Source organism: Ascaphus truei, chromosome 1 (assembly GCF_040206685.1).
Source record: "Ascaphus truei isolate aAscTru1 chromosome 1, aAscTru1.hap1, whole genome shotgun sequence".
In the NCBI taxonomy this organism is placed as follows: Eukaryota; Metazoa; Chordata; class Amphibia; order Anura; family Ascaphidae; genus Ascaphus; species Ascaphus truei.
The window spans coordinates 364,335,340-364,361,727 of NC_134483.1; the positions used below are offsets into that span (position 1 = coordinate 364,335,340).

Consider the following 26,388-nt stretch of genomic DNA (forward strand, 5'->3'; position numbering starts at 1 on the left):
TAAAAGAGACAATACAGTATGTGGACTTGCAGGTAACACTATTGTGTTGCAATATCCTCAGTATATGTACAGATAGTCCTCGTTATCCAACGTTTCACTTTATAACGAATGGCATATCCAACGCTTTACAATGCAACCCTATGGGCCATTTTTCGACACCTGAATGTGTTATCCGATGCTTTAATGCGTTATCCAACTCTCACCGCCACGGATTAACATGGGACTCACTTTACAATGGTTTCACTATCCAACGCTACTTCCAGAACGGATTGCGTTGGATAACCGAGGACTGCCTGTACTCACATTTGTATCCATATATAACCTACTCCATACACACAGTTCAGCAGTCTGGCTATTGCACATTGCCTCAGCTCTATTTTTTTATATGGATGATTTAAATTGATCTAATAGACATTTGTTATGTGATATATTATGCTGTTCACACTCCATATATAGAGAGTGTTTATAAACTTAATATATTATTCTATATGAGGGCATGATTAGTCATTTTCATATATGTCTATCTGTATGTTGACTGAAGTATCTCACTGCTTATATATTACTATTAGGAAAAACATATTTCAGCATAATTGTGATATTGGCTATTAATATACTAATAATTACATTATACTTTATGAGAGTGATGTATAACATTGTTTAGGATTTAGCACAGGACCATCAATATGAGTGAAGAAAATACCGTTTTTTTCTAAGAGAGTATAAGCTAATTATCATTTTGTATCATTTAGAACTTGCTATCAATTGATTTTATAGTTATATATTTCTGTTGTTTTACTTTTGCGTGATGTCATGTCCGGGGTGAGGGTATATCAAGCGACCCTTACCTGATTGTTATTACTCCTTGAAAAAGTGTCACCTGGTGTGAAACGCGTGGGAGTGTCTTTTCTGTCTTTTTTGTTGCTTGTTTTTATTATTATGATCCATTTAAATCTGCTTGATATTTTTTCAACATCTGGGGAGTTCCTGCTTAATCCGAGGTCTGCAATTCCCCACCTATCTTCTATACATTTTTTTTAACCACCCTAACTATTTTAATGTCTGATTATATCAAGAGAAATAATTTACTCCCCATAAAAATGAGGCAACATTTTTCATCTCCGTCAGTTTGCGTCAGCGGAAGATGTATTAATCTTGCTAATTTTGCTCCTTCCATGTGGCACAGATCTCTTTGGGGCTGAGTTTAACTCCACCTCGGGCTTGATGGTTAATTTGATGCAAAGAGAGAGGAAAACTGCAGCAGTTATACACGGGGTTGCCACCTCTCCGGGTTTCACCCGGAGACTCCGGGTTTGGCATCCCCTTCTCCGGGCTCCGGGTTTGTCCCTGAAATCTCCGGGTGGGCGGGTTGTTGCAGACAGGGCAGCACAGTAAGTGACTCATTGCTACATCACTCACAGATCCTCTGCATTTCTCACGGGACTGTCTGTGTGCACTTCACTGCCTACTACATCCGGGTCACAGCCCTATGCTCTACTGCACATGCTCACAGGTAGGGGATCATGGGAGTTGTAGTTTTTATTAGACAAGATCGATTGGCACATAAGCAACACAGTAACATTCTTAGAAACCCTGCTAGAGAACACACACCACCCCCATGTATCTTATCTCCTCTCTCCCTTCTCCCCCCTCTCCCTCCCCTCTCCCTCCCTCTCCCCCCTCTCCCTTCTCCCCCCTCTCCCCCCCCTCTCCCTTCTCCCCCCTCTCCCTTCTCCCCCCTCTCCCTTCTCCTCCCCCCCTCTCCCTTCTCCTCCCCCCCTCTCCCTTCTCCTCCCCCCCTCTCCCTTCTCCTCCCCCCCTCTCCCTTCTCCCCCCCCTCTCCCTTCTCTCCCCCCTCTCCCTTCTCCCCCCCCTCTCCCTTCTCCCCCCCCTCTCCCTTCTCCCCCCCTCTCCCTTCTCCCCCCCTCTCCCTTCTCCCCCCCTCTCCCTTCTCCCCCCCCTCTCCCTTCTCCTCCCGCTCTCTCTTCTCTTCCCCCCTCTCTCTCTTCTCTTCCCCCCTCTCTCTCTCTCTCTCTCTTCTCTTCCCCCCTCTCTCTCTCTCTTCTCTTCCCCCTCTCTCTCTCTTCTCTTCCCCCCTCTCTCTCTTCTCTTCCCCCTCTCTCTCTTCTCTTCCCCCCTCTCTCTCTCTTCTCCTCCCCCCTCTCTCTCTCTTCTCCTCCCCCTCTCTCTCTCTTCTCCTCCCCCCTCTCTCTCTCTTCTCCTCCCCCCCTCTCTCTCTTCTCCTCCCCCCCTCTCTCTCTTCTCCTCCCCCCTCTCTCTCTTCTCCTCCCCCCTCTCTCTCTTCTCCTCCCCCCCTCTCTCTCTTCTCCTCCCCCCCTCTCTCTCTTCTCCTCCCCCTCTCTCTCTTCTCCTCCCCCTCTCTCTTCTCCTCCCCCCCTCTCTCTTTTCTCCCCCCCCCTCTCTCTCTTCTCCTCCCCCCTCTCTCTCTCCTCCCCCCTCTCTCTCTCTTCTCCCCCCTCTCTCTTCTCCCCCCTCTCTCTCTTCTCCCCCCTCTCTCTCTCTCCTCCTCCCCCCCTCTCTCTCTTCTCCCCCCTCTCTCTCTTCTCCCCCCTCTCTCTCTCTTCTTCTCCCCCTCTCTCTCTCTTCTCCCCCCTCTCTCTCTTCTCCCCTCTCTCTCTCTTCTCCCCCTCTCTCTCTACAGTAAAGCTGCTTCAGTTCCTCCCTTTTGATAGCAATGAGGTAACCTTGTCTTTGTTAAATTAACTCAAGTAAAGTTAACTGAGGTAAACATTGTAATAAATTAATATTGATCAGTGACGACTCTGTTTGCAACAATTGTCATCAGCGTTAGTTATAAATAATAGAAATGATGTAAGGTATAATTCCATATACCATTAACGCAGCAATAGTGCCCGCAACAGCAGTCTCCCGCCATCTCCCCCTGCAACTACTCTCAATATGGCTCCGTGGCGTCAAATGGCGCTGCGTTGCCATGCCAACGGGAACGTCACGTGACGTAACAGCATCACGTGATGCTCGTTGCCATAACAATGAGACGCCACATGATGTCACGACGTCATGCGGTGCCACGTTGTCATGGCGACTTGACGCCGCGTGACGTTACATAGCATCCCGTTGTCATGGCAACACAGTGTTATTTTTAAAAAAAAAAAATCTCCGGGTTGACCGTCAGTCGAAGGTGGCAACCCTGGTTATACAGTATGCACAACATTTTATAGATCTCATTAGAATGATCTCCTCCCCCCAACTCCTCCTAAGACCATTCACTAAAGCCATCACTAGCAGAGAATAATTGAGCAAAGTACTTTGATTTGTACATTGACATAAAATGATGCATTCAATTGTGTCTGGGTTTTTTTAGAGCAATGTTTCAGTTTACAACACCTTATACATGTTCCCCACTGTGTTTAATATCAATGATAAAACAAATGATGTCCATATTTTGTTGTAGTGTGGAGCAGGTCAAATGATATACTTCAGGCTTCTAACAATCACAATTGAATCCAAGGGTTTCTCAAGGGACTGCCGCATATCCAGAATGGATATTGTGTTATATATATATTTGTATATATTGTATATATTTATATACCCCAGTTTAAGGACACTCACTTTAAGTACACTCGCGAGTAAGGACATATTGCCCAATAGGTAAATGGCAGCTCACGCATGCGCCTGTCGGCACATCCTGAACAGCAATACCAGCTCCCTACCTGTACCGAAGCTGTGTGCAAGCGGGGAGACTATAGAGCCTGTTACACATGCGTTATTTACATCAGTTATGCACGTATATGATGATTGCAGTACAGTACATGCATCGAAAAGTGGAATAAAGGTAGTGCTTCACTTTAAGTACATTTTCGCTTTACATACATGCTCTGGACCCATTGCGTACGTTAATGCGGGGTATGCCTGTATGTATGAATGTATATATATACAACTGTATGCTCATCTGCATGTCTTAGGCACACACAGCACTTCCACTGCAGCAAGGGATTCTGGGAAATGACATGCAAATGAGCACACAGTGCCACTTTTTGCTTCAAAAACCATTTTTAACATGGTTCCCTATAAGACATGCAGATGAGCATACAGTTGTATTTATATTTGCATATTTGCTTTGCTGTGGAGGGTTTTTGTCACTTTTTTTACTCACCATAACTTAACTCAGTATGGTAAACCCCATCCTTTAGCTTCTCTGCATACCCAGTTAACCAACCCCACACTGATGAGACCCATTAAGGTCGAAACAGCTGTCTGTAGGTGGGTTTTCTGGGTATGCACCTTAACCCTGGCTGTGCTCAAAGCTGTGACCATGCAGCAAGCTTAAGCCTATAGGGAATCATGTTAAAAATGGTTTTTGAAGCAAAAAGTTGCAGTGTGTGCTCATTTGCATGTCATTTCCCAGAATCCCATGCTGCAGTGGAAGTGCTGTGTGCTGGGTGATAATGGTGAAAGGTGGGGTTGCAGACCTACCTAAGACATGCAGATGAGCATACAGTTGTATTTACATTTGCATATTTGCTTTGCTGTGGAGGGTTTTTGTCACTTTTTTTTACTCACCATAACATATATATATATATATTTATATATGTATATATATATATATGTGTGTATATATACATATATATATATATATATGTGTGTATATATAAATATATATATGTGTGTATATATAAATATATATATATATATATACACATATATATATACATACATATATATATATATATACATATATACATAGATATATATATATATATAGATATATATATATATATATATATATATATATATATATGTATGTATATATATATGTATATATATATATATATGTATGTATATATATATATATATATATATATATATATATATATATATATATATATATATATATATATATATATACATATATATATTACTGAGTTAAGTTATGGTGAGTAAAAAAAGTGACAAAAACACTCCACAGCAAAGCAAATATGCAAATGTAAATACAACTGTATGCTCACCTGCATATATATATATATGTATTGACCATTTGTTATTATAACGTTTGCATTGTTTTTTTCCCATAAAACTCCTTTTGTGTGTTGTTGAGGAATACATTGCATATATGGATTCTAAGTATTTTGAATGATTATTGTTGTTTGCTTTTATCTCTACAGTGTCTATGGAACATATTGGCGAGAAAGGTAAGTTGTGCTTTTTTTTTTTTTGTTTCAATTTTTTTTATTGTTTTAGACATAACAAATATATAGTCTTGGAATACATGTGATGTTTTAACAGTGTCACTTGTCCATACAACAAAGGGCATTAACAGTTCGTCATCATTACTGAAATAAAATAGTTGCTATAACACTGTTTTTGAATAAGTGTGGTCTGTCTTCCTATTTCCGGTTGTGTTAGGGAAGCAGCCGCTTCCGTAAGCGTCTCTCATGGGCTTTTTAATGAAACATTGCAAATGACTGCTATTTTTCTGCCTCAACACATTTTATGAATAGAGTTATTAATCTGCTTCTGAGGACAAAGATGTCTCTCAGTGCCAGGTCTATGCATACTGAATTGTTATTTTCATCTTTCAAATAAATTGGTTACACAGAAGTGCTATTCAGGTTTACTATTCTATCTTGTTTTTTTTGTGTAGTACAGTTAAAGGTTTGCCCGTCACCCAATACTGCAGCACACTGCAAGTAATACAAACTGACATCTCTTAGTAGTACATTTACACATACAGCTGTAGTAGATGCTATTGCACCCATTAAAGAAATGCCTGCATTAATGCTGGAACATTATTTGCCAGGTGTTGCTAATTACAATGGTTAAGGAGATAACACACAGTATTGTTACTTTGTGCGTTAACGCGCGTTAAAGACGCAATCCAATCGCTTTTTTTGTTTTTACATTTAGTTTTATTTTGTACGCGGGATTGAAGCAGTTTGGTCTCCAGAGCTGGATCCCATGAATTACCGCTCTGGGGACCCCCACCCCTGAGATACTTACCTCTGAAGGGGGTGCCGGTATCTCTCTGCTTATTTAAAGCTCCCGCGACATGTGGGTCCATAGGAAGCTGCACCGGGTGATGTCACGGCTTCCTGTTCTCCAGCAGGACGCGGGAGCTTTGAAAAGCGTCCATAATGTGAACCCTGCTACCCAGCCGGAGCAGCCACCGGGACCTACAACCGAGGTTTGTATCTTCGGGAGCTGTGTGTCCCCCGATGCAGAAATTAATGGGGTTCAGCTTCAGAATCCCTCAGCTTCAATCCTGTGTAAAAAATGTTAAATGAGTGGAAAAAAAGAAAGTGCTTGGATTGCCTCTAAAATGGGGGTAATACCATCTGATACATATGTAGGTTTTATTGTTGATACATTTTGCTTCTCATGTGAATATGCTACTTAATAAGCTACTTGTGGCACCAAAATATTATATACTACATGTGTGCTTTGCTCACATCATTTCTCTGTCAGTCTGAGAACAGGGATCATAATTGCAAAGAATCACATTTTATGCAGGACCAATTCAGCTGCTAAATCTTTAGACTTTCATCTACAACATTTTTAAAAGGTCACAGATAATTTCTCTGCTGTGCTATTCATCTCTTCTTTCTTCATTCCACGGGTTGAATACCATCTGTTCATGTAAACATATTGTTAAGTGTCATTAGCTCTTTTAGCATCATTTCCTTACTAATGCATGTGTTATGCTTTACATACTACTTTCTCATGCATATCAAGCACTTTATCCCGTAAATACTGAGGACAAGTGTTTTCAGCATATTTTCCATGTCTAAGGCCCTCTTTCTTCCCACAAACTTGCTTGCTTCTTAAGTATACAAGATCAGACCTCTTGCGCCTACTCTAGTCCCTACTCTCACCCATACAGTATCTTCACCTTCTAAATGTCCTTTGGCACTTTCCCCTCATCCATCATGCATGGAAGTGTCAAAATGTGCTCAAAAACATCCTTGGCCCCGTTTGCCTTACTAACTATTGCGCTGTTCCTATCCTACCATCTACATCCAACCTGGTTGAACGTGTGGTCTTCTCCTGCATGTTAATGCCCATGCCCTACTAGACACCCCTGTAATCTGTTTTGTGTACAACAGAGTAGCCAATGATCTCCATGACACTAAATCCTAAGGTGTTTTCTCCCTGCTTATACAGTTTGATCTCAATGTTATTTTTGATACTGTTGACCAATTTTTTCTCTGTATGATTCTACACTCTCTTAGTATCTGTAGCAAAGCCCTATCCTGCTTCTGCTCATACCTCTCCTGCCACTCCTATTTGGCCTCTTTTGCTAATGTCTTTATTCCCTGTTGATCTTTCTGTAGGTGTACCACATGACTCTGCTCTCCACCCCTTGCATCTCTACTGCGCTTTCTTTTGTCTAAAACTTTATTTCCCTCATGGCCCCTTACCTGTGGAGCTCTGTGCATGCCAAGCAACTTCTGTCGCCACATTCAAGTTAAAACTAGAAACACACTTTCTGAATGGAGCATTTCAATAGCCTGGATTCATCACTCTCCACAACTACAGAGGCACTTACTAACCAATGGTGGCCTGGGCCTGCCATCCTTTACACTTACTGTACACCTTTACCTACTGTCTCTGTGAATCTCCCTTGATATCACTGCATATATTGTTGGCATAATTTAAATCAAAATGTACCCTGATGATACAAAATGTATCAAAATGTACACGCGCGTCCCGAAAAAATCTAATGTAAGTGCACCAGTCCGGCTATTCGATGCGCACAACGGCGCAGCAGGATATGTACAGTAGGAGACAAAAAAATTTATTTTTCACATGACGGCCGCATCTGTGGCTGCGTCACGTGAACATTTGCACCAATGAGAGCGAACCAGCCTGGTGACATCATGGCCACACCTCCCCATCGCATGCGTGAACAGAGTCCACAGATCGCTGAGGCGACAGACGCACGTGCATAGTAGCGTTCTGTTGCGTGCGCACTATGGCCGCAGCCTGAGATGCATTGCTTGTAGCACATGACACATTTGAAGTTTAATTGAAAACGTCATCAATTTTATACAAAAAAAAAACAAAACCAAGCATGATTTCTTTAGTGAGTTCCTCTTCTTGTTCCACCCCAACCACAAATGGGAGGCAAAAGCAACACAACGGAAGTAAGTGTAGCTCCCTTTCCCTCAGCCTAAGAGAACTATGCAGACAACTGAGCGTGCTGCTGTACCTGTTTGCTCACAAGAGGCCTAAGCCTCCGTCTCTGGGGACCTGGGGTGAGCTCTTTCTCCTTGCGTGCAGCGCCTCCACCGCTGAGGGATCCCAGCGTTAGCGGGATAACCCCTCACGGGAACCAATACACAGTAAAGAATAATACACCACACAATGTATATAACTAAGGTTTATTGTACACACATAGTAACACGATAACATTTAATAACTGTACCCACAGTATGAACCCAGTGCCCCAACACGTGGTGGTTCCCCCAAAGTACTGAGGGTGCTGTGGCACCATTAACCCCTGGTGTCCTGTCCCAGAAATCCCACCCAAATGTGAGGTAGTTCTACACCCTGTAGATGTAGGTGCATGTTGGGTACTCCAGTACCCAGATGCTGCTTGGCGTGGTGTGTTGGAGCGGGTCCCACATAGCGGGGCCTCCAACACAAACCCCCTCTTTCCTAATGGATCCTGATCCTCCTCTTGAAGTGAGCTCCAGCCGGACGGTCTCACGTGAATGTTCTGGGGTACTGTGGCCTGATTTCGGGTCGCAGAGCATCGCGTGGCCGTCCAGTCACCGGTGCAGAAATATCAGTAAGGGGAAGAGTCCCTATCTGGGGCCTTTCCTGCAACACGTTCCTTAACCTCTACTATGGCTCAGGGCCTTACTGGGGCCTGGGTCAAGATCTAGGCCTAGGACAGGAAGCACGTCTCCCTGGACACTACCTTCTTCTTTGCCTCCTCCAGTTTCCGCCTTGTTACAATCCTATTGGCTGGGAAGTCCCATGTGGTACAGTCCCTCCCTCTAGGGATTCTGGGACTTGTAGTTCCACGGCTGCATCTGCGGAGCTAAACTAAGATGGCCACCACCTCCTCCACTGCACATGCGCGCCTCGTCACATTGCGCATGCGCAACTCTCAAAATGGCCACCCCCACCTCCCGATAGCGCGGACCTCTGGGGATCCAGTGAACATCTCCCCGCACCGGAGGCAGGGTAGGGGGACTCGGCTACATCAGCAAATGTTCAAATAAAGTGCATTCATAAACACAAAATTCAAATGTGTCTCATTTTATTTTCATTGTTAACACTGATATATGATATAGTACTGATTCTACCAAAGAAAAACACAGGAAAACAGAAATCCTTTGTATGAACAGTTCTTTGGTGTGCACTTGCTGTAAAACAATGCACCAGATATATCAATCAAAAATAATCAGTTTGAAAGGAATTTGATCTATTGTATTAAAGTGCTAATAAAGGCATAATCGCATGGTAACACTTATTGAAATCAAATGGCGTTTTCATGGTATAGTGCTCTGATCAGCACTATCTTAGTTTCATGCGATAGCACATCATCTGCGCCATCACACCTTGCAGAATAAGGGCGTATGGGGTCTATTCACTAAACTTCGATAAGTGCCTTAATGCTGGTTCAGTGCCCTTTACAAGCGATATTGCATGTGTAGCTACTCACAAAGCTTCGATAACATGGCAATATCCCATAAAAACATATTTTTAACCAGCTTTAACACTCTGGATATAAGAAATAGTGCGGTAGCTGAAAAAATGCCCAAACTCGCATTTTTTTTGCCAGTAACTGCTATTCACAAAGCTCTGAGATGCATATCGCTCGTTAAATACTTGCATTCTTATCTTGCAGCTAAAGGGTGGTGAGATCGGAAACGTGAAACGTGATTTGCATCTGACGAACTTTATTGTATTTTTACTGCATAGGATTGATGCCGAGGATCTCCGGTGCGGACCCGCTTTCATTTCAGTACTGGAGACCCCCTGCTTCAATCCTAGGTAATAAAAATAAAATTACAGCTAGCTTCATGAACTTCGTGGCTAACCACTAAGGCAGGCCTGCACAACTCCAGTCCTCGAGGGCCGCAAACAGGCCAGGTTTTCAGGATATCCCTACTTCAGCACAACTGGCTCAATTAGTGGCTCAGATATCCTGAAAATCTGGCCTGTTTGCGGCCCTCGAGGACTGGAGTTGAGCAGGCCTGCGCTAAGGTAATGAAGTGCTTAAAGCTGCAGTTCAAGCTCCCGTTTTTTTTTTTTTTTACTTCAATAGTTTCATGTGGGCAATCTCTACTTACCTAAAGAACTGCATAGCTGCCAGTCAATTCGTTCTCCGTCTATTGATCGGCGAAGTTTGGCGACATCTTTAGATCTGGGGAATGTAAATGGTTGCTATAGGAACAAACATGTTAAAATAGAATACACGAAAATTGGTCTTTCAAAGTTGTTGTTTTTTTTACTACAGAACAGATTTATTTTAAAAAAACACACATGTAGGATATTGCTTGAACTGCAGCTTTAAATAGCAGGAATTGATTTTGTTTTTGGTAGAAATGGTAGGTGAAGCTTGTAGTTGCCTCAGGGTGGTATTTACGTCTTCTGAGAGGGTTGCAGTTGGAGTTAACACAGTTGTAGTTGGATTTACAACCGTTATGTAATGAAGGGGTTAACCCCTCCAGCACGGCCTAAACACACACCTCGGGGCAACTACCCCCTTCACCCACCCTCTCTACCACCTACACCACACAAGAATGGGTAAAAGTGCTATTAGATGGCTAATAGCTATTTTGCTCATTCAAATAACTATTACAGTGCAATACAATAAAATACATTACTTATATATATTCATTACTATAAAACACTGATCCATTGATTGTCACTGTGGTCATCTGTAATGAGCAAAATTCCTATTATTCAGATCTAGATAATAGCGCATTTGTAAGGTAAGAAACACATTGATTGGATTTTATTTCATTGTGTATTTTTTTTAGGTTGCCCATTGACTGGCAATGTGTTAATCGATGCCCCTTTCAGGGTATAGATGAGCACAGTGCTAAGCAATGCATTTTTTGGTAAATGTTTGTTTTTATTTCATTGTAATGTATTGTATTTTTTGTTATAACACAAAAGAAAGTGCTTAGGCGCTATAAACAATTAAATAAAATACTAACAATAATAGCACAATATGTACAGGGTAGCCAAGAATACTAGCAGAACAACAGCAGAGAAAACACAAAGAGCATATACAGACCAGCGCCCAAAAAGAGTCCAAAGTCCCTAATAGAGTCCAAACAGATGGAAGAGAAGAAAATCCAAATGGACCAAGATCTCCAATCCGGGGATCCGTGACATAGGGACAGAAACAAAAAGAAATAATAGTGTAATACATAATATTAAAATGGGACAAACAACATGAAACACTTAACAAGAGACATACATAAAACAAGCAAGCTGAGGAAGTGACGTCAGTCACGAAACGCGTAGGGTCAGAGGTCACGGTGCCTTGGAGAAGCACTGGTTGTGAGAAGTGTCAATCAAGGGAAGCAGGAAGCAGCGTCATCGAGATCTCGCGAGAGTGGCTGCTGTGCTTGCAGGCAGGAGAGTGTAGAGTTCCCCTACTCGGCGTTCATTTTGGAGAGTGTTCCGAAGCTAGAGGGAAAGAAACTACACATTGGGGAGCCCGTGAGCACCCTCACTGCTGCCGGAAGTCTGCCCAACTTGGTTACACATGCTTGTTATTTCCAGTCCTGCTGTAAGTAGGGTTTTGGGCTTTAACCCCTTGATGACCCGCTGCAGCAGGCTCCGTTTGTTTCAGCTTGCTTGTTTTATGTATGTCTCTTGTTAAGTGTTTCATGTTGTTTGTCCCATTTTAATATTACGTATTACACTATTATTTCTTTTTGTTTCTGTCCCTATGTCACGGATCCCCGGATTGGAGATCTTCCAGTGATTGGACCATTTGGATTTTCTTATCTTCCATCTGTTTAAACTCTATTAGAGACTTTGGACTCTTTTTGGGCGCTGGTCTGTATATGTTCTTTGTATTTTTTGTTATGTTTTATTTTAGGTAGCCCATTCATTGTCATTGTCTGCATGATTTACTGGCAAATGTTTTTTTTTTAATTTAAATGTAATGTATTATATTTAGTTCTTGTTTTTTATTTGTAGCTTGTCCATTCATTGTCATTGTGGCAATCCATGCCCATATTGTGGGCATGGTTTACTACAGTGATAATCAATGGGTAGAGAGGGTGGGGGTAGATGCCCCAGGGAGGGTGGTTAGGCCACCTTGGTGGGTAGCGGGGGATGGGGGTTAACCTCTTAATTACCATAGTGATTACTAACTGCTAAGGTGATTAAGGGGCCTGTGGCCAATAGTTACTTTTTTTAATTTTAATGTTGCCCACGGAAGACGAGGAGAATGCGGAGGAAGACGAGGACGGCCTTCATCCTGGCAGTGGTAAGTACAACTTTAATTTACTTTATGCAGGTTGGGAAATTTTATATTTTTAATGGGCAAATGCACTATTATCTAGATCTGGATAATAGGTATTCTGATCATTTTTGTACTATGTGTTGGGGGGGGTGGGGTGTTGGGTAGAGGGGGTGTGTAATAGGGTTGTTGTATTTTAATGTTTATTGGGAGTAAAGGGGGTGGGTGAAGGGGGTAGTTGCCCAAGGGTGGGTGGTTAGGCCTCTCGGGTGGGTAGCGGAAGGAGTTAACCCCTTCATTACCATAGTGGTTACCACCACAATAGTATTGAAGGGGTTAACTCCTGCCGCAACCTTCCTGGTAGGCCTAACAACCCATCCTGGGGAAACTGCCCCCTTCACCGATCCCCTCTACCCCCAAACAAAAGGAACTCTGGCTTAACTCCTTCATTGCCTTAATGGCTAGCCGCTAATGTAATGAAGCTGTTTTTATTTTATTTTAATATTTTAAAATAAATATTTTAAGTATTGAAGCAAGGGGTCTCCAGAACTGAACTGCATTCATTTCAGCCTCAGGGGACCCCCTGCTTCTTGAGTTACAGTATGTGGTGCCAGTATAATCCTGCATTGTTTAAATGTTCCGGTCATGTGACACTGGAGATTTAAACTTTACGGGGATACCTGCACCGGGGCCTGTAACTCGGGAACCAGGTGTCCCCGAGGCTGAAATGAATGCGGTTCAGCTCCCTGCTTCAATACTGTGTTATTCAAATTAAAACTGCGTGATCACCTATAAGAGCTGTGCAGGGAGAGGCAGCTCTTTCTGTGCAGCTCTTACTGGAGCGACATTTTGCTCTTTAAGCAAACACAAATTAGTGCGATTTTTTTAGTGCACGATAAAAAAACTTGCCATTTTTCTTAGTGAATACCGTTTTTACACATATTTCATAGCATTCTATAAAAACATGCAAACCCGAACAGTAATGCACTGAAGTTATTGAAGTTTAGTGAGGAAAATCCAGGAAGCAACCCAGCAACTAAAACAGGACGTATCTTGGGATCCAGGATCCTTGCATCTAGGAATAGTGCAGTTTATCTGCTGAGGAAGCGCCAGGTTCCAATTCTCTAAAAACAATGAATATGCAAAATGGGCATGACTGCTGCTATAAATACTGTACATCACTTGTATCTACCATCACAGCCTCCATGAGCAGTACAGTACATTTCATATTTTAGCTGGCCTTATTGTAAAGAACCCTTTTCCTTCTGATTAAATCTACTTTTCCCCATTCTCAAGAGATGACCCTGTGTCATTTGTACTGTTCCTTGAAAGTTCCTTGTACTGCCTTGAATATATTTCTATATTTTTATAAACAGGTCGTAATAACTTTCCCTCTTAGATGTCTCATTTGAAAAGTACATACAGTCTTAGCAAGCTCAAAACCCAAACCCACTACAATATATATGTGTGTGTGTGTGTATACATTATATATAACACAAACATCCCCCACAAAGATGGGATTTCTGCCTGCAGATACTACTTTCTGGGACCGCAGGAGCCACTTACAGAGACAGTGACTAAATGCATCGAATTTATTCTAATCCATAACTACTTCACATTTGGAAATTACATATACCTCCAGACAACCGTGACCGCTATGGGCACTCGGATGGCGCCACAGTATGCCAATCTGTTCTGCGCAAAACTGGAAAGTGACTTTCTTTCCACCTGTCACTTGAAACACCTTACATACCTTTGCTACATCGATTACATCCTCCTCATTTGGACGTCTGGTGAACAGGACCTCATACAATTCCATGAGAATTTCAATACGTTCCACCTAACCATCAACCTCAAACTCACCCATTCCCCGGACTAAGTATATTTCCTAGACACCACCATTACTATAAAGAACAACCAACTACAGATTTCTGTATACCGCAAACATACAGACAGAGCCAGCTATTTGAGGGACAACAGTTTCCACCACACACACACTAAGCATGCAACCATCTACAGTCAAGCCATACGATACAACCGGATATACTCCAGCACAGCAGACAGAGGCCAGCGGATTACAGCGTTCCTTGAGAACGGATTTCATAAACTGTGGATATAACCACAGAATTGTAGACCAGCAAATTAACAAAGCCACCATAATACCAAGAAGTGATCTTCTTGAATACAGACAGAAAGAGACAAGCGACAGGGTACCTTTGGTGGTCACATAACCCACACCTAGAAGCCATATGCAAGATCATCAAAGAATTAGAACCTATTCTCCAGGAAGATACAAGACTGCAACAGGTCTTCCCTGAAACACTCTTATTATCATACAGACAACTTCATAATCTCAAGAAAATGATGGTGAGGAGTAAAGTATTCAACAGTACAACAACGGAACAAAACCATGCCAGGACACAAGATGCAAAACCTGCGCAATGCTCCACACAGCGGGCACAATACAAATACCACACAGGAATCTGGAGTACAAAATCAGAAGAAGGTTCACCTGTTCCTCCAGTAATTTCATTTACCTTATGCATGAAATGCCCAGGGTGCTGCTACTACATAGGTGAGACGGGACAGGGGCTAAACAAGAGAATTAATCTGCATCGCCCCGGCATCACACACGGAACAAGAGACAGTCCTGTGGGCGAACATTTCTCTGACTCTGGCCATAAGATGAACGACCTGAAGGTGGCCATACTCAAAGGGAATCTTAGAACACTGAAAGAGAGACGGTTGCATGAATACAAATGTATGCAACTGTTCTGGACCCTTAGCGGTGGCCTAAACCGAGACCACAGCTTCATGAATCAATATCCTGACACATGAGTGCTAAAGGCCATGTTTATACATACTGCGCTATATGAATGCACACACAGCTGTCTCTTAAACATACAAATGTACAATGTAATTCTATCCCTATATACCAATAGGGACCACATAGTATCTACACACATTAATAGTAATGCAATACTCTCTTACATTTCTACACCTACCCACACCATTGGTATACACTCCCACTCCACACACACCTTTTGTAAAGCGCTGTATACACTGTGGGTGCTTTATATATTTCTATTTACACACATATATACACACATACACACACACACATACTCTTACATCACTAACATTCAGGGAGCATTTAACACCTTAAGTCAGCGGTGCGCAAACTGGGGGGCGGGCACGGGATTTTTCTGGGGGGGCGCGGGCGGTTGCAGAGGCCCCGCACTCTTCCCCATGGCATTTAAATTAAATGGCGGGGGGTCATGTAACGTGACACAACGTCATGGAAAAGCGTGTCAAATTACGCGACTGCTTCACATGAAGTCACGTCACCTAATTTTGTCCCATTTGGTTTCTACCTAGCATGCTTGTTCTTGACTTTCAAATGCATAACCATACAGTACATGTATCTGTATTGAAGCTAGTTTGCTATTTACCTGCTCAGGTTTCCATTTTATCCAATTCCTTCTCTAGGTTGGACTGAGACTGTTTAAAAGAATCTTGTAAATGAATGTGTACTGCGATGAAGTGCGCTGAAACAAAACAAACTAATAATACAAAATTGTGTCTTCTCCATAAACCTCTGTTTACCCTGTATAGGAAGTGAGATCCCGCCATTTTATAGTATAGTAGCTTTGGGAAAGTTCTAAATGGAGGGACATTGACTACCTTGGGTGTGGTGCTAGTTCTGACTATCTTTTAAATAATGGAATGGAATAGACATTGTTTGACATAGCATGATCAATTTGCCTTAGTTCAACAAAGATGGTATTCTAACAAAATAAACTAAAGACATCCAGAACTTAATTGCTCTGCTCTTAATTAAAAACTGTTCTATAGAAAATTAGTTAGAACGCTAATCGTTTGTGGCAGCATTTCGTTTTTATATTATTCTAGAATCCGCACATACGGGCAGATATTCTCTGTAAGATGTACCTATTTTACCCTTCTATTTACTGGGGGATAACCAGTGAATTATTACTACTACTGTACTGATAAACAAAAACCACCATATACATTTTATCTTCTTGCACTTTGTGTAGAGTACAGAATAAATATAATTTACAAGTTTAAACACACACGTAAATGTATCATCTTTTCTCTTTTTTTTAAAATTATTTGGATAACCATTTTATATGATATAGTCTGGAATTACGATTTGACTATTTGACTATTTGATTACGATTTTCACTAAAATCTGTGGAAAGGGCCTTCCAATGGCGAATTGATGATATTGTATGTTTCTGAACTGAAACTAATGTATACAGTACGTTATTAAGCATGAAGTAAAATAAAATGATTATTTATTTGTTTTCTTCAAAGTGTTGTGCCTGATAGCGTATCACTTCTTTGTCCTCCTGTTTGTGTGGTCCTACTGGAAGACCATCTTTACGTTACCGATGAATCCTGCAAAAGAAGTAAGTTGAAGCATGGGCCACAGTATTGTTCAATGAGAGAATTGCATTTATGGAGCTGTTCAGAGTAATTGCTTTTATAATTACCGCATCAACAGGAGGATGCCATTAAACATTTCAAGTTGTGCTTTGTCAATCTAAGAATGCATATTGTTTCTTTCACACGTTAAATTTTCATCACATTTTCAGCTTATAAATATATATATATAAATATATGTGTGTGTGTGTGTGTGTGTGTGTGTGTGTGTGTGTGTGTGTGTGTGTGTGTGTGTGTGTGTGTGTGTGTGTGTGTGTGTGTGTGTGTGTGTGTGTGTGTGTGTGTGTGTGTGTGTGTGTTGCATGTTTAGAAATATAATTGGATGTTTAAGAATTTAAACCATACAAATTTCATACAATATGTTATGGTTTTCCCTTGCAACTATCTGATGTGCATTATGTTAAAGGGGTAAAGAGTTATGCATTAGGGACTTATACAGTGAAACTGTATATGCAAACGTTTCTCGTTTAACAGAGACCATGATCATCTTTTGACATTTGTGAAGTATATTTAAAGTACTAGTAGAAGTAATAGCGTACTGAAGGTAAAATAACCTTTATTTAGAAATCTGTTTTCTCTCTGATTCAGAAGCTGGTGAGAACATGTTTCTACGCTGGTGCCAAGTCTAAATTATTACAATGTGTTTTATACCTAGAGAAAAGATAATGTCGTACAGATGCAGTGCGTGGCATTGTTCCTCAAAATAACACAATGTATCAGAGGGGACAATGAAGCCTGCTAATGTACAGTACATTTGTAATTGTTAGTCTGACAACAGTGTGGTTCACAGATGTGTTTACATAGTAGGCAGACTCCTTCATATGTTTCTGCAGAATATAAATGCACTATAAAGTGCTTCCAACATTATATAATTATGAGGGAATTTACGTTAAGTGTAAAGAGATACTGTACTTGGCCACATGTATAGATAAACTGTACTATTGCCCAGTGGAATCGACACAAATATAAATATATCAATTTATATTATTTTTAAAAGGTTAGTCTAATACAGCGGTACGCAAACTGGGGTGCGCTTAAACCAGGGGGGCACTAGATTTTTTTGGGGGGGCGCAGCAGTTATAGAGGTCCCGTGCTCTCCCCCTGGCATTTATATTAAATGCCGGGGAACCGCGTCAGGCCTCTATAATACACTTACATTCCCATCCAGCGACACGTCGTCCTGGTAACCCGGCATCATATGACGCTGTGGGATCACGTGACATCATGTTACCATGGCAACGTGACATCACATGACCACAGCATCATTTGATGCTGGGGTCGAGCGGGGGGGAGGGGCACGAGGTGCCGAGGAGAGCAGGCAGGGGTGCGTACGGGGAAACGTTTGCGCACGCCTTGTCTAATGAATTGTTTCTCTAAGTGTTTAAATTAGGTAGCAAAGCATGTGCTGTAATTATTGTATGGGTTTATAAAATCTTACCTTATACTGTATGTAAAAGTTTATATGTTAAAAAGTCATAACATCTGTTTCTTAAAAAAAAAAATGGTCCCAATCCATGTATATGTGCGAAGTAGTGGTGAGCATATTGGTATTTAAAGTAGCTGTATCCACTTGAATTAAATAGATGCCTAACAATGCTCTAGTTGGCATTCTCTAGCGCCATAAAATATTTACACTGCCTGCTGAAATGGAATCAGATTCTACAAAAGCAAACCACAGAGTTCCCAAGTGTCCAATGTCTGCTGAATGTGTTTGCTATGCTAGCATTAATATAAACATTATCATCCATGTTCTATACTGGATTATAACAAAGTACATTGGAAATCTAAAATCGGTTTACCAAAAATATTAATGTATTGAACACTGTGTGTTTAATAAAAGGATCTGGTTTAATGTACACAATCTATGCTGCAGTTCAGTCGAGTTCATTTGTGATGGATACTTCATTAGAAAACATCACTTTTACTTTATGGAGTAGTGTGCTTCACTAGCTTTCATTGTGCCAACTGATTCTTTCAGAGAACATTATCCGTTATAATTTCACAGCAGTAATAGTTTTGCAGACCCCTTCTGACAGTAAAGGGTTAATCCACATTAGCTCTTAGGTAACAGCTCTTGCAGATTTTCTTTTAAATGATGTTTATAAAAGAAAGAAATCAACACTGGTTAAATTAAATTGAATCTTCAAAATATATTCCTTTCACTAGTAACAATGTTATCTGACACAAGCTCGGACAATTTAGACGTATGGGGAATGTGTTTTTATACAGTAGTATGCATACAGTATAACAAATGTATATGTTGTTTTAGTTCCATCTGTCATATGCAGACAAAGAACTCCTGGAGAGGGGGCCAAGAGGTGAATGCCAGCAAGAGGTTCTGAGAAGGCTAGCCAAGAACCTTCCAGTCTATACCAGGACAATGTCAGGAGGTACGTATAAATATGTGTGTGTCTGTACTGAATTATGACTATCATTATGAAAGGTATAAAAGAGGTTCCTCAAGCAGTCCTGTAAAAAAACTGAAAATAAACAATGGCCGGTGCTCCAACTCAAAAAGGTTGGTCCAATAAGACAGCGCTGCGCAAACTTTTTCAGCTTCCCCTTCCTGTGAGCCGCAGCGTTCACGCCCTCCCGCCCCACCCAACCCCCAAAGGCACAGCTTCAAATGACGTTGCGGGTCACGTGACCCCACCACGTCATTTGACATGCATTGCCATGGTGACGCGTGATGTTACATGACCCCGCGGCGTAATTTGATGCCACGTTGCCATGGCGATGCGTCGCCGAAGACCCAGCTGCTTATAGGTAAGTGAGGTCACAGAGGCCTCACGCCTCCCCAGGCATTAAATTAAATGCCTGGGGGAAGAGTGCGGTGCCCGCACCCCCCCTGCAAATTCTCGCACCCCCCAGTTTGCGCACCGCTGTAATAAGGCATGATAGAGGTAAAGGTAGTAAGAGGGCACAAATAGGCTTATGCAAATAAGTGGCTTTGCCACAATCAGACGTTTCAGCTGATCCATGCCACCTTTATCAAGGTGAGGGTCCTACTACCATTGTTAAATATAAAATAAAATGTTATTTGGAATGAAAACTTGTCATCTGTTCTTTAGTACAGTTCAAATGTCTTGGTGACTGACTCCAGGAAGTCCCCGTACAGCAAGCATGTCAAACTCAAAGGCTAACACGGGCCAAATAAACAAGGTTTAAGTTTATGTGGGCCGCAAAAAAACAAAAACTTCAATTTTCATAGAAACTTAGGTTTATTTCGAAAAGTACAGTATAAAAAAAAGAACGATAAAATTAATGTTTTTTTCCTGACACTTGGCATCTCTGATTCTCTCTCTCCCTCTCTCTGACTGACTCCCTCCCTCTCTCTGACTGACTCCCTCCCTCTCTCTGACTGACTCTCACTCTCTCTCTCTGACTGACTCTCACTCTCTCTCTCTGACTGACTCTCACTCACTCTCTGACTGACTCTCACTCTGACTGACTCTCACTCTCTGACTGACTCTCACTCTGACTGACTCTCACTCTCTGACTGACTCTCACTCTATGACTGACTCTCACTCTCTCTCTCTCTGACTGACTCTCACTCTCTCTCTCTGACTGACTCTCACTCACTCTCTCTGACTGACTCTCACTCACTCTCTCTGACTGACTCTCACTCACTCTCTCTGACTGACTCTCTCTCATTCTCTCTGACTGACTCTCTCTCTCTCTCTGTCTGACTCTCTCTCTCCCTGACTCTCTCTCTCTGACTGACTCTCTCTCTCTCTGACTCTCTCTCTCTCTGACTCTCTCTCTCTGACTGACTCTCTCTCTCTCTCTCTCTCTGACAGACTCTCTCTCTGATAGACTCTCTCTCTGACAGACTCTCTCTGACAGACTCTCTCTCTGACAGACTCTCTCTCTGACAGACTCTCTCTCTGACAGACTCTCTGACTGACTCTCTCTCTCTCTGACTGACTCTCTCTCTCTCTGACTGACTCTGTGACTGACTCTGTGACTGACTCTCTCTCTCTGACTGACTCTCTCTCTCTCTCTGACTGACTCTCTCTGACTGACTCTGTGACTAACTGACTTCCTCTCTCTGACTGACTCTCTCTCTCTGACTGACTCTCTCTCTCTGACTGACTCTCTCTCTCTGACTGACTCTCTCTCTGACTGACTCTCTCTCTCTCTGACTGACTCTCTCTCTCTCTGACTCTCTCTCTCTGACTCTCTCTCTCTCTCTCTGACTCTCTCTCTCTCTCTCTGACTCTCTCTCTCTCTCTCTGACTCTCTCTCTCTGACTCAAATCAAATCAAATCAGCTTTATTGGCATGACGAAAGAACATTTCAGTATTGCCAAAGCGTGAATAATAGGGGGTGGGGGACAATAATTACACGAATACTAGGGATAGGGTATAATGATTGCAGGGTATATGGGTAACAGTTTCACACAGGGGTGGGGGTTAATGTATGTCTCTCAGCTTGTGGCAGGTGCTGATATAGTGTGCAGCTAGTTCTGCTGTGGTTTCATCTTCTCCCAGGAGGATCGCTATTTTTTGGTTCTCTTCTGAATTATTAAAGTTCTGGATAACAGCAGTGAGTTTCTCTAGGTGGGCACTCCTCACTTCAGAGTATTGTGTGCAACGCAACAGGAAGTGAGTTTCATCTTCTACCTCACCTAGCTCACATCTTTGGCACAGTCTCATCTCCCGGGGCTTCCAGTTTTGTCTGTGCCTGCCTGTTTCTATTTCTAGGCTGTGGGCACTTATTCTGTACTGGCTCAGGGTCTGTCTCTGTTTTGGGTCTTTTACCTTCAGTAGGTAGGGTGCCAGAGTGTATTCTCTCTTTAGGCTGTGGTAGGTCTCCAGCTTCTTTGAGCGTTGGATATCATTTTCCCATCTTGTCATATACTGCTTCTTCATTTCGTTGGCGATTGAGTTGATTTCTTTTTTCGGCAGGTTGTTAATCTGTGTGGGGTTTTGTCCTTGGAGTGAGAGGACAAGTTGTTTGATGGCACAGGGTTTAGTGAGGAGGTCCTGGCTTCGCATTGCTCTGTAGCAGTAAGACTGTGGATGGCTGGTGTTTAGGTGAGCCCAGAATGTCAGTGCTCTCTTCTGTACCGTGAGCAGTAGAGGAAAGCGGCCCAGCTCAGCCCGGCATGCATTGTTTGATGTACTCCTGTGTACTTGGAGAAGGTATTTGCAGAATTCCAGATGCAGTATTTCTGTTGGGCTGGTATCCCATTTTGTGGAGTCTGGGTATGTTACAGGGCCCCACACTTCGCTGCCGTACAGAAGGATGGGTGTGATGATGCTGTTGAATATTTTCTCCCAGATTCTTATTGGTGATTTGAGGTGGTACATCTGTTTCCTTATTGCATAAAATGCTCTGCGGGCCTTCTCCTTCAATGTATTTATGGCCAGGTTGAATTTCCCCGATGAGCTGATTGTCAGACCAAGGTATGTGTAGCTCGTTGTCTGTTCTAGTGCTTTGTCGTCCAGTGTGAATTGAGATATGGTTGGATGTTTTTTTGATTTTTTTTGGAATATAATTATTCTGGTTTTTTCTAGGTTCACAGAGAGTGCCCAGGTCTGGCTGAATTTTTCTAGTATTGCCAGTTTCTGTTGGAGGCCTTGTTCTGTTGGAGACAGCAGGAGCAGGTCGTCTGCGTATAGTAGAGACTTAATTTCAGTTCCAGCCAAGATGAGCCCAGGTGCTGGGGAGGATTCTAGGGCTGCTGCGAGCTCATTGATGTAGATGTTAAACAGTGTGGGACTCAGGCTGCAGCCCTGTCTAACTCCACGGCCTTGATGGAAGAAGTCTGTCCTTTTGTTATTTACTTTCACGCAGCATTTGTTTTCGGAGTACATACTTTTGATCGTGTCGTATGTTCTATCCCCTATTCCGCTCTCTAGTATTTTCAGCAATAGGCCTGGATGCCAGATGGAGTCGAAGGCTTTTTTGAAGTCCACAAAGCAAGCAAAGATTTTGCCCTTGTTGGTGTTGTGGACATGTTTTTTTCAACCAAAAGTTTTTTTATTTTTGTTGAGTGCATGGTACAATGATCACATTTTCTTCCAACCCATTGTCATATACAAATGTATCCACAACAACTCATAATATAAGTATACTCACAAAAGACATACTGGGGATACGAACAGACCAACAAGACGTACCGACATACTACACCGGGGGGGGGGAGGTAGGAAGGGGGGGGCGGGGAGGGGGGAGGGGGTTGCCATCGAACGATTCCAGTTCAGCTGGGCTCCACATAGGGGTTGTGGTTCTCGCTGCTTCCCGGACTTCTTGGGTTTATAGGACAGCTGATCCGCAAGATCTCACAGTGACTGCTGTCGTAGCGTTGGTTGCTGAACTCTTCTGGAGTATCTTGGCCCTTGTCTATCCTTTTCTCTGCCCCTTTTATTTATCTCCTTGTTCTGATAAGCGTCTATGTCTCCCTGTCTTCTACACTTCATCCAAGGAGGACGCGTCTACAACTATTAAAGCAGTATATTGGAGGTGTTAACCCCAGGGATATCGTTCAGAGCTAGCCATGGTGACCAGACTTTGAGAAAATTTGTGCCGGTGTCGTTAACCAGACTTGTTAACTGTTCCATCCGGCAAACGTGCCAAATTCGATTTCTGATTTTTGGGATGTTTGGTATGTCCGGTTGCTTCCACAATGCTGCGAGTTCGCACCTCAGGGCGGTTGCAAAATGTGCAATTAATTTGTGCTCCGACCTGTTTAGCCCCTGAGTGCATCTGGCCAGCAGAAACAACCAGGGGTCCAAAGGGATCGTGCGGTCGAGAATTCTCTGAAGCCAATTTCTGATCTCCTCCCAGATTGGGAGTACCTTGGTGCAGCCCCACAGCATGTGTAGCAAGTCTGCCTGCTCCCCACATTGTTTAGGGCACAATGGGGGGTAACCTCTGACAAACTTTGATAATCGTGTTGGAGTCAGATACCACCTCATTAGGACTTTATACGCGTTCTCCTTCAATGTCGTGCAAATCGAGCTTTTAGCTGCCGCCAAACTAATTTGATCCCAGTCTTTGTCCTCTAATGTGTCTCCTAGATCTCTTTCCCACCTGTTCCTATATTTTAATGTCACGTCAGCGTCAGGAGTCGGACAGACCACCGCTTTATACATTGTAGAGATAAGTCCCTTGGTTCCTGCTCCAACAGAACAGAGCTGCTCAAAATTAGTGCGTTTAGCGCGGATGGGAAATTTGTCATAGAAAGCTCTTAGCTGGAGGTATCTAAAGAATTCTGAATTTGGAATTGACTTTTCAGATTTAATTTGCTCAAACGATTTAATCGATATTCTACCCTCCAGGTGTCGAAGGCGAGTATAACCCTTCTGTGTCCATGTAATAAAATCTTTCTTCTGCAGGCCCGGAGCGAAATCAGGGTTCCCCAAAATTGGGGTCATCAAGGAGTGTTGTCTCATCAAGACGTGCTTATATTTGCTTTTGTCCCAAACTGCCAAAGAGCTGACTACCGCGGGGAGCGGATTTGTGAAGTCCTTGCGGACCTTGTTAGGAAGCCATATCAGGTCCTGCAATGCCACCGGGGTACAGCAGGCCGCCTCCAGCGCTACCCATCGCCTCTGGATAGGGTGGGTATGCCACTGGATGATTTGGGTTAATTGGGCCGCTCTATAGTACGACAACAGGCAAGGTACCGCTAGTCCTCCTTTTGTAGTGGGTCGAATTAGTATACTAGTTTTGATACGGGGGGTTTTATTACCCCAGATAAATTTCACCATTGCGGACTGTAACCGAAGGATCTCCTCCCTATTTATTGGAAGAGTCTGAAATAGGTATAGTATCCTGGGTAGGAGATTCATTTTCAGTGATTGGATCTTCCCGATCCAGGATATGTTGTACCCTGCCCATTTCCGGAGATCTTCCTTCAGTGTCCGAATTAATCTGGGGTAATTCGCTTTATAAAGGGTATCTGATTGTTTTGTGATATTTATTCCTAGATATTTGATGCAGGAGGCTTGCCATTTGAATTCAAAATTTAGTGTGATCAATTTCTCAGTGGCCTTAGGTAAATTGATATTTAGTGCCTCTGATTTTGCCTGGTTAATTTTAAATCCCGATATTGTATTAAATTCCCCTAGTAATTGGAAGACGTTCGGCAGAGAGGTGAGGGGCTGTGATAGAGTGAGTATCACGTCATCAGCATACAGGGCCACCTTGTGTGGCTGGTCACTGATTTGGATACCTGTTATATTTGGGCTGAGATGGATGTGTGCCGCCAGGGGTTCAATACAAAGCGCAAAGAGGAGGGGTGACAGGGGACAGCCCTGTCTGGTGCCGCTCTTTATCTGGAATTCTTCCGAAGGGAAGCCCTGGTGACGGACCTTCGCCGTCGGTCCCTGATACAAAGCGAGAATTGCCTCTATCATTCTCCTTCCCAGCCCGAACGCCCCAAGCGTCGCCCTCAGGTAGGGCCAGTCTATTCTGTCGAACGCTTTTTCAGCATCTAGACTAAGCACCATAGACGGGATATGTTTTTTCTGCGCCAGATCAATTAAGTCAATAATCCGTCTGGTGTTATCAGCTGGTTGTCGACCACATATGAACCCTACTTGATCAGGATGGACCAACTTGGACAACACCTGGTTAAGGCGGTTAGCTAGCAGTTTGGAAAAGATTTTTATATCCGAGTTTATTAACGAGATGGGTCTGTAGCTTTTACAGTCCGCTGGGTCTTTGCCTTGTTTGTAGATTACAGAGATTGACGCCTGGAGCATCGAGCTCGGGATAGGGGCACCATCCAGAAAGGAATTACAAAGTTTTAGTAAATGAGGAGCTAGTATTTTACGAAATTTCTTATAATAGAGGTTGGAAAAGCCATCTGGGCCTGGGGCCTTGGCTGCTTTCAATGACTTCATTACCTCTAGATGTTCCTCGCTAGTAAATTCTGCCTGCAGTGCGTCCCTCTCCTCTCTGGTTACTGTAGGCAGCTGTGCCTCAGTCAAGAACGTCTTAAGCCGTGTTTGTGTGGTTGGCGTGTGAGCCACCTTCGCCCCATCGTATAGGGTCTCGTAATATTGCTTAAATTCATTGACTATTTTTTTAGGGTCCGAGGTCAGGTCCCCTTGTTTTGTTCGAATTGTATGAATTTGGGAGACCTGGTTTTTGTCTCTTAACTTATTGGCAAGTAGGGTATCTGGCCTGTTTGCTTTTTCAAAATATTTCCGCTTAGTCCATGTCAGCTCTTTTTCAGCTCGGGAGGTTAACAAAATATTCAGTTTGGTTTTGGTGTCTAGCAACTCCTTAAGGGTCATCGCGTCTTTATTCTTTTTGTGTCGAGTTGAGAGGACAGCTAATTCTGCTTGTAAGTGATTGATTTTTTTGTCCTTCTCTCTCTTTCGCCTGCTTGCAATCCTCATGAGCTCTCCTCTCAGAGTCGCCTTATGGGCCTCCCATAAGACAGCCTGCGAAGTCACACTTCCTATATTCTCCTGAAAATATTCCCTGATCTTGTCCCCTACGTTTTGTGCAATTGCGGGGATCTTTAGTAAAACTTCATTTAGTTT

General features: G+C 42.8%; 1 protein-coding gene across 2 annotated transcripts in view; it reads left to right on the forward strand.

Annotated features, from left to right (window-relative positions):
- Nucleotides 1-26,388, forward strand: part of ZDHHC2 (zDHHC palmitoyltransferase 2) — a 127,972-nt gene that overhangs the window by 24,113 nt on the left and 77,471 nt on the right. For both annotated transcript variants that reach the window (XM_075610022.1, XM_075610028.1), the window contains exons 2-4: nt 5,142-5,168; nt 16,754-16,848; nt 19,152-19,272. In XM_075610022.1, coding sequence (XP_075466137.1) covers nt 5,142-5,168; nt 16,754-16,848; nt 19,152-19,272 — 243 coding nt within the window. The remainder of the gene's footprint in view (nt 1-5,141; nt 5,169-16,753; nt 16,849-19,151; nt 19,273-26,388) is intronic.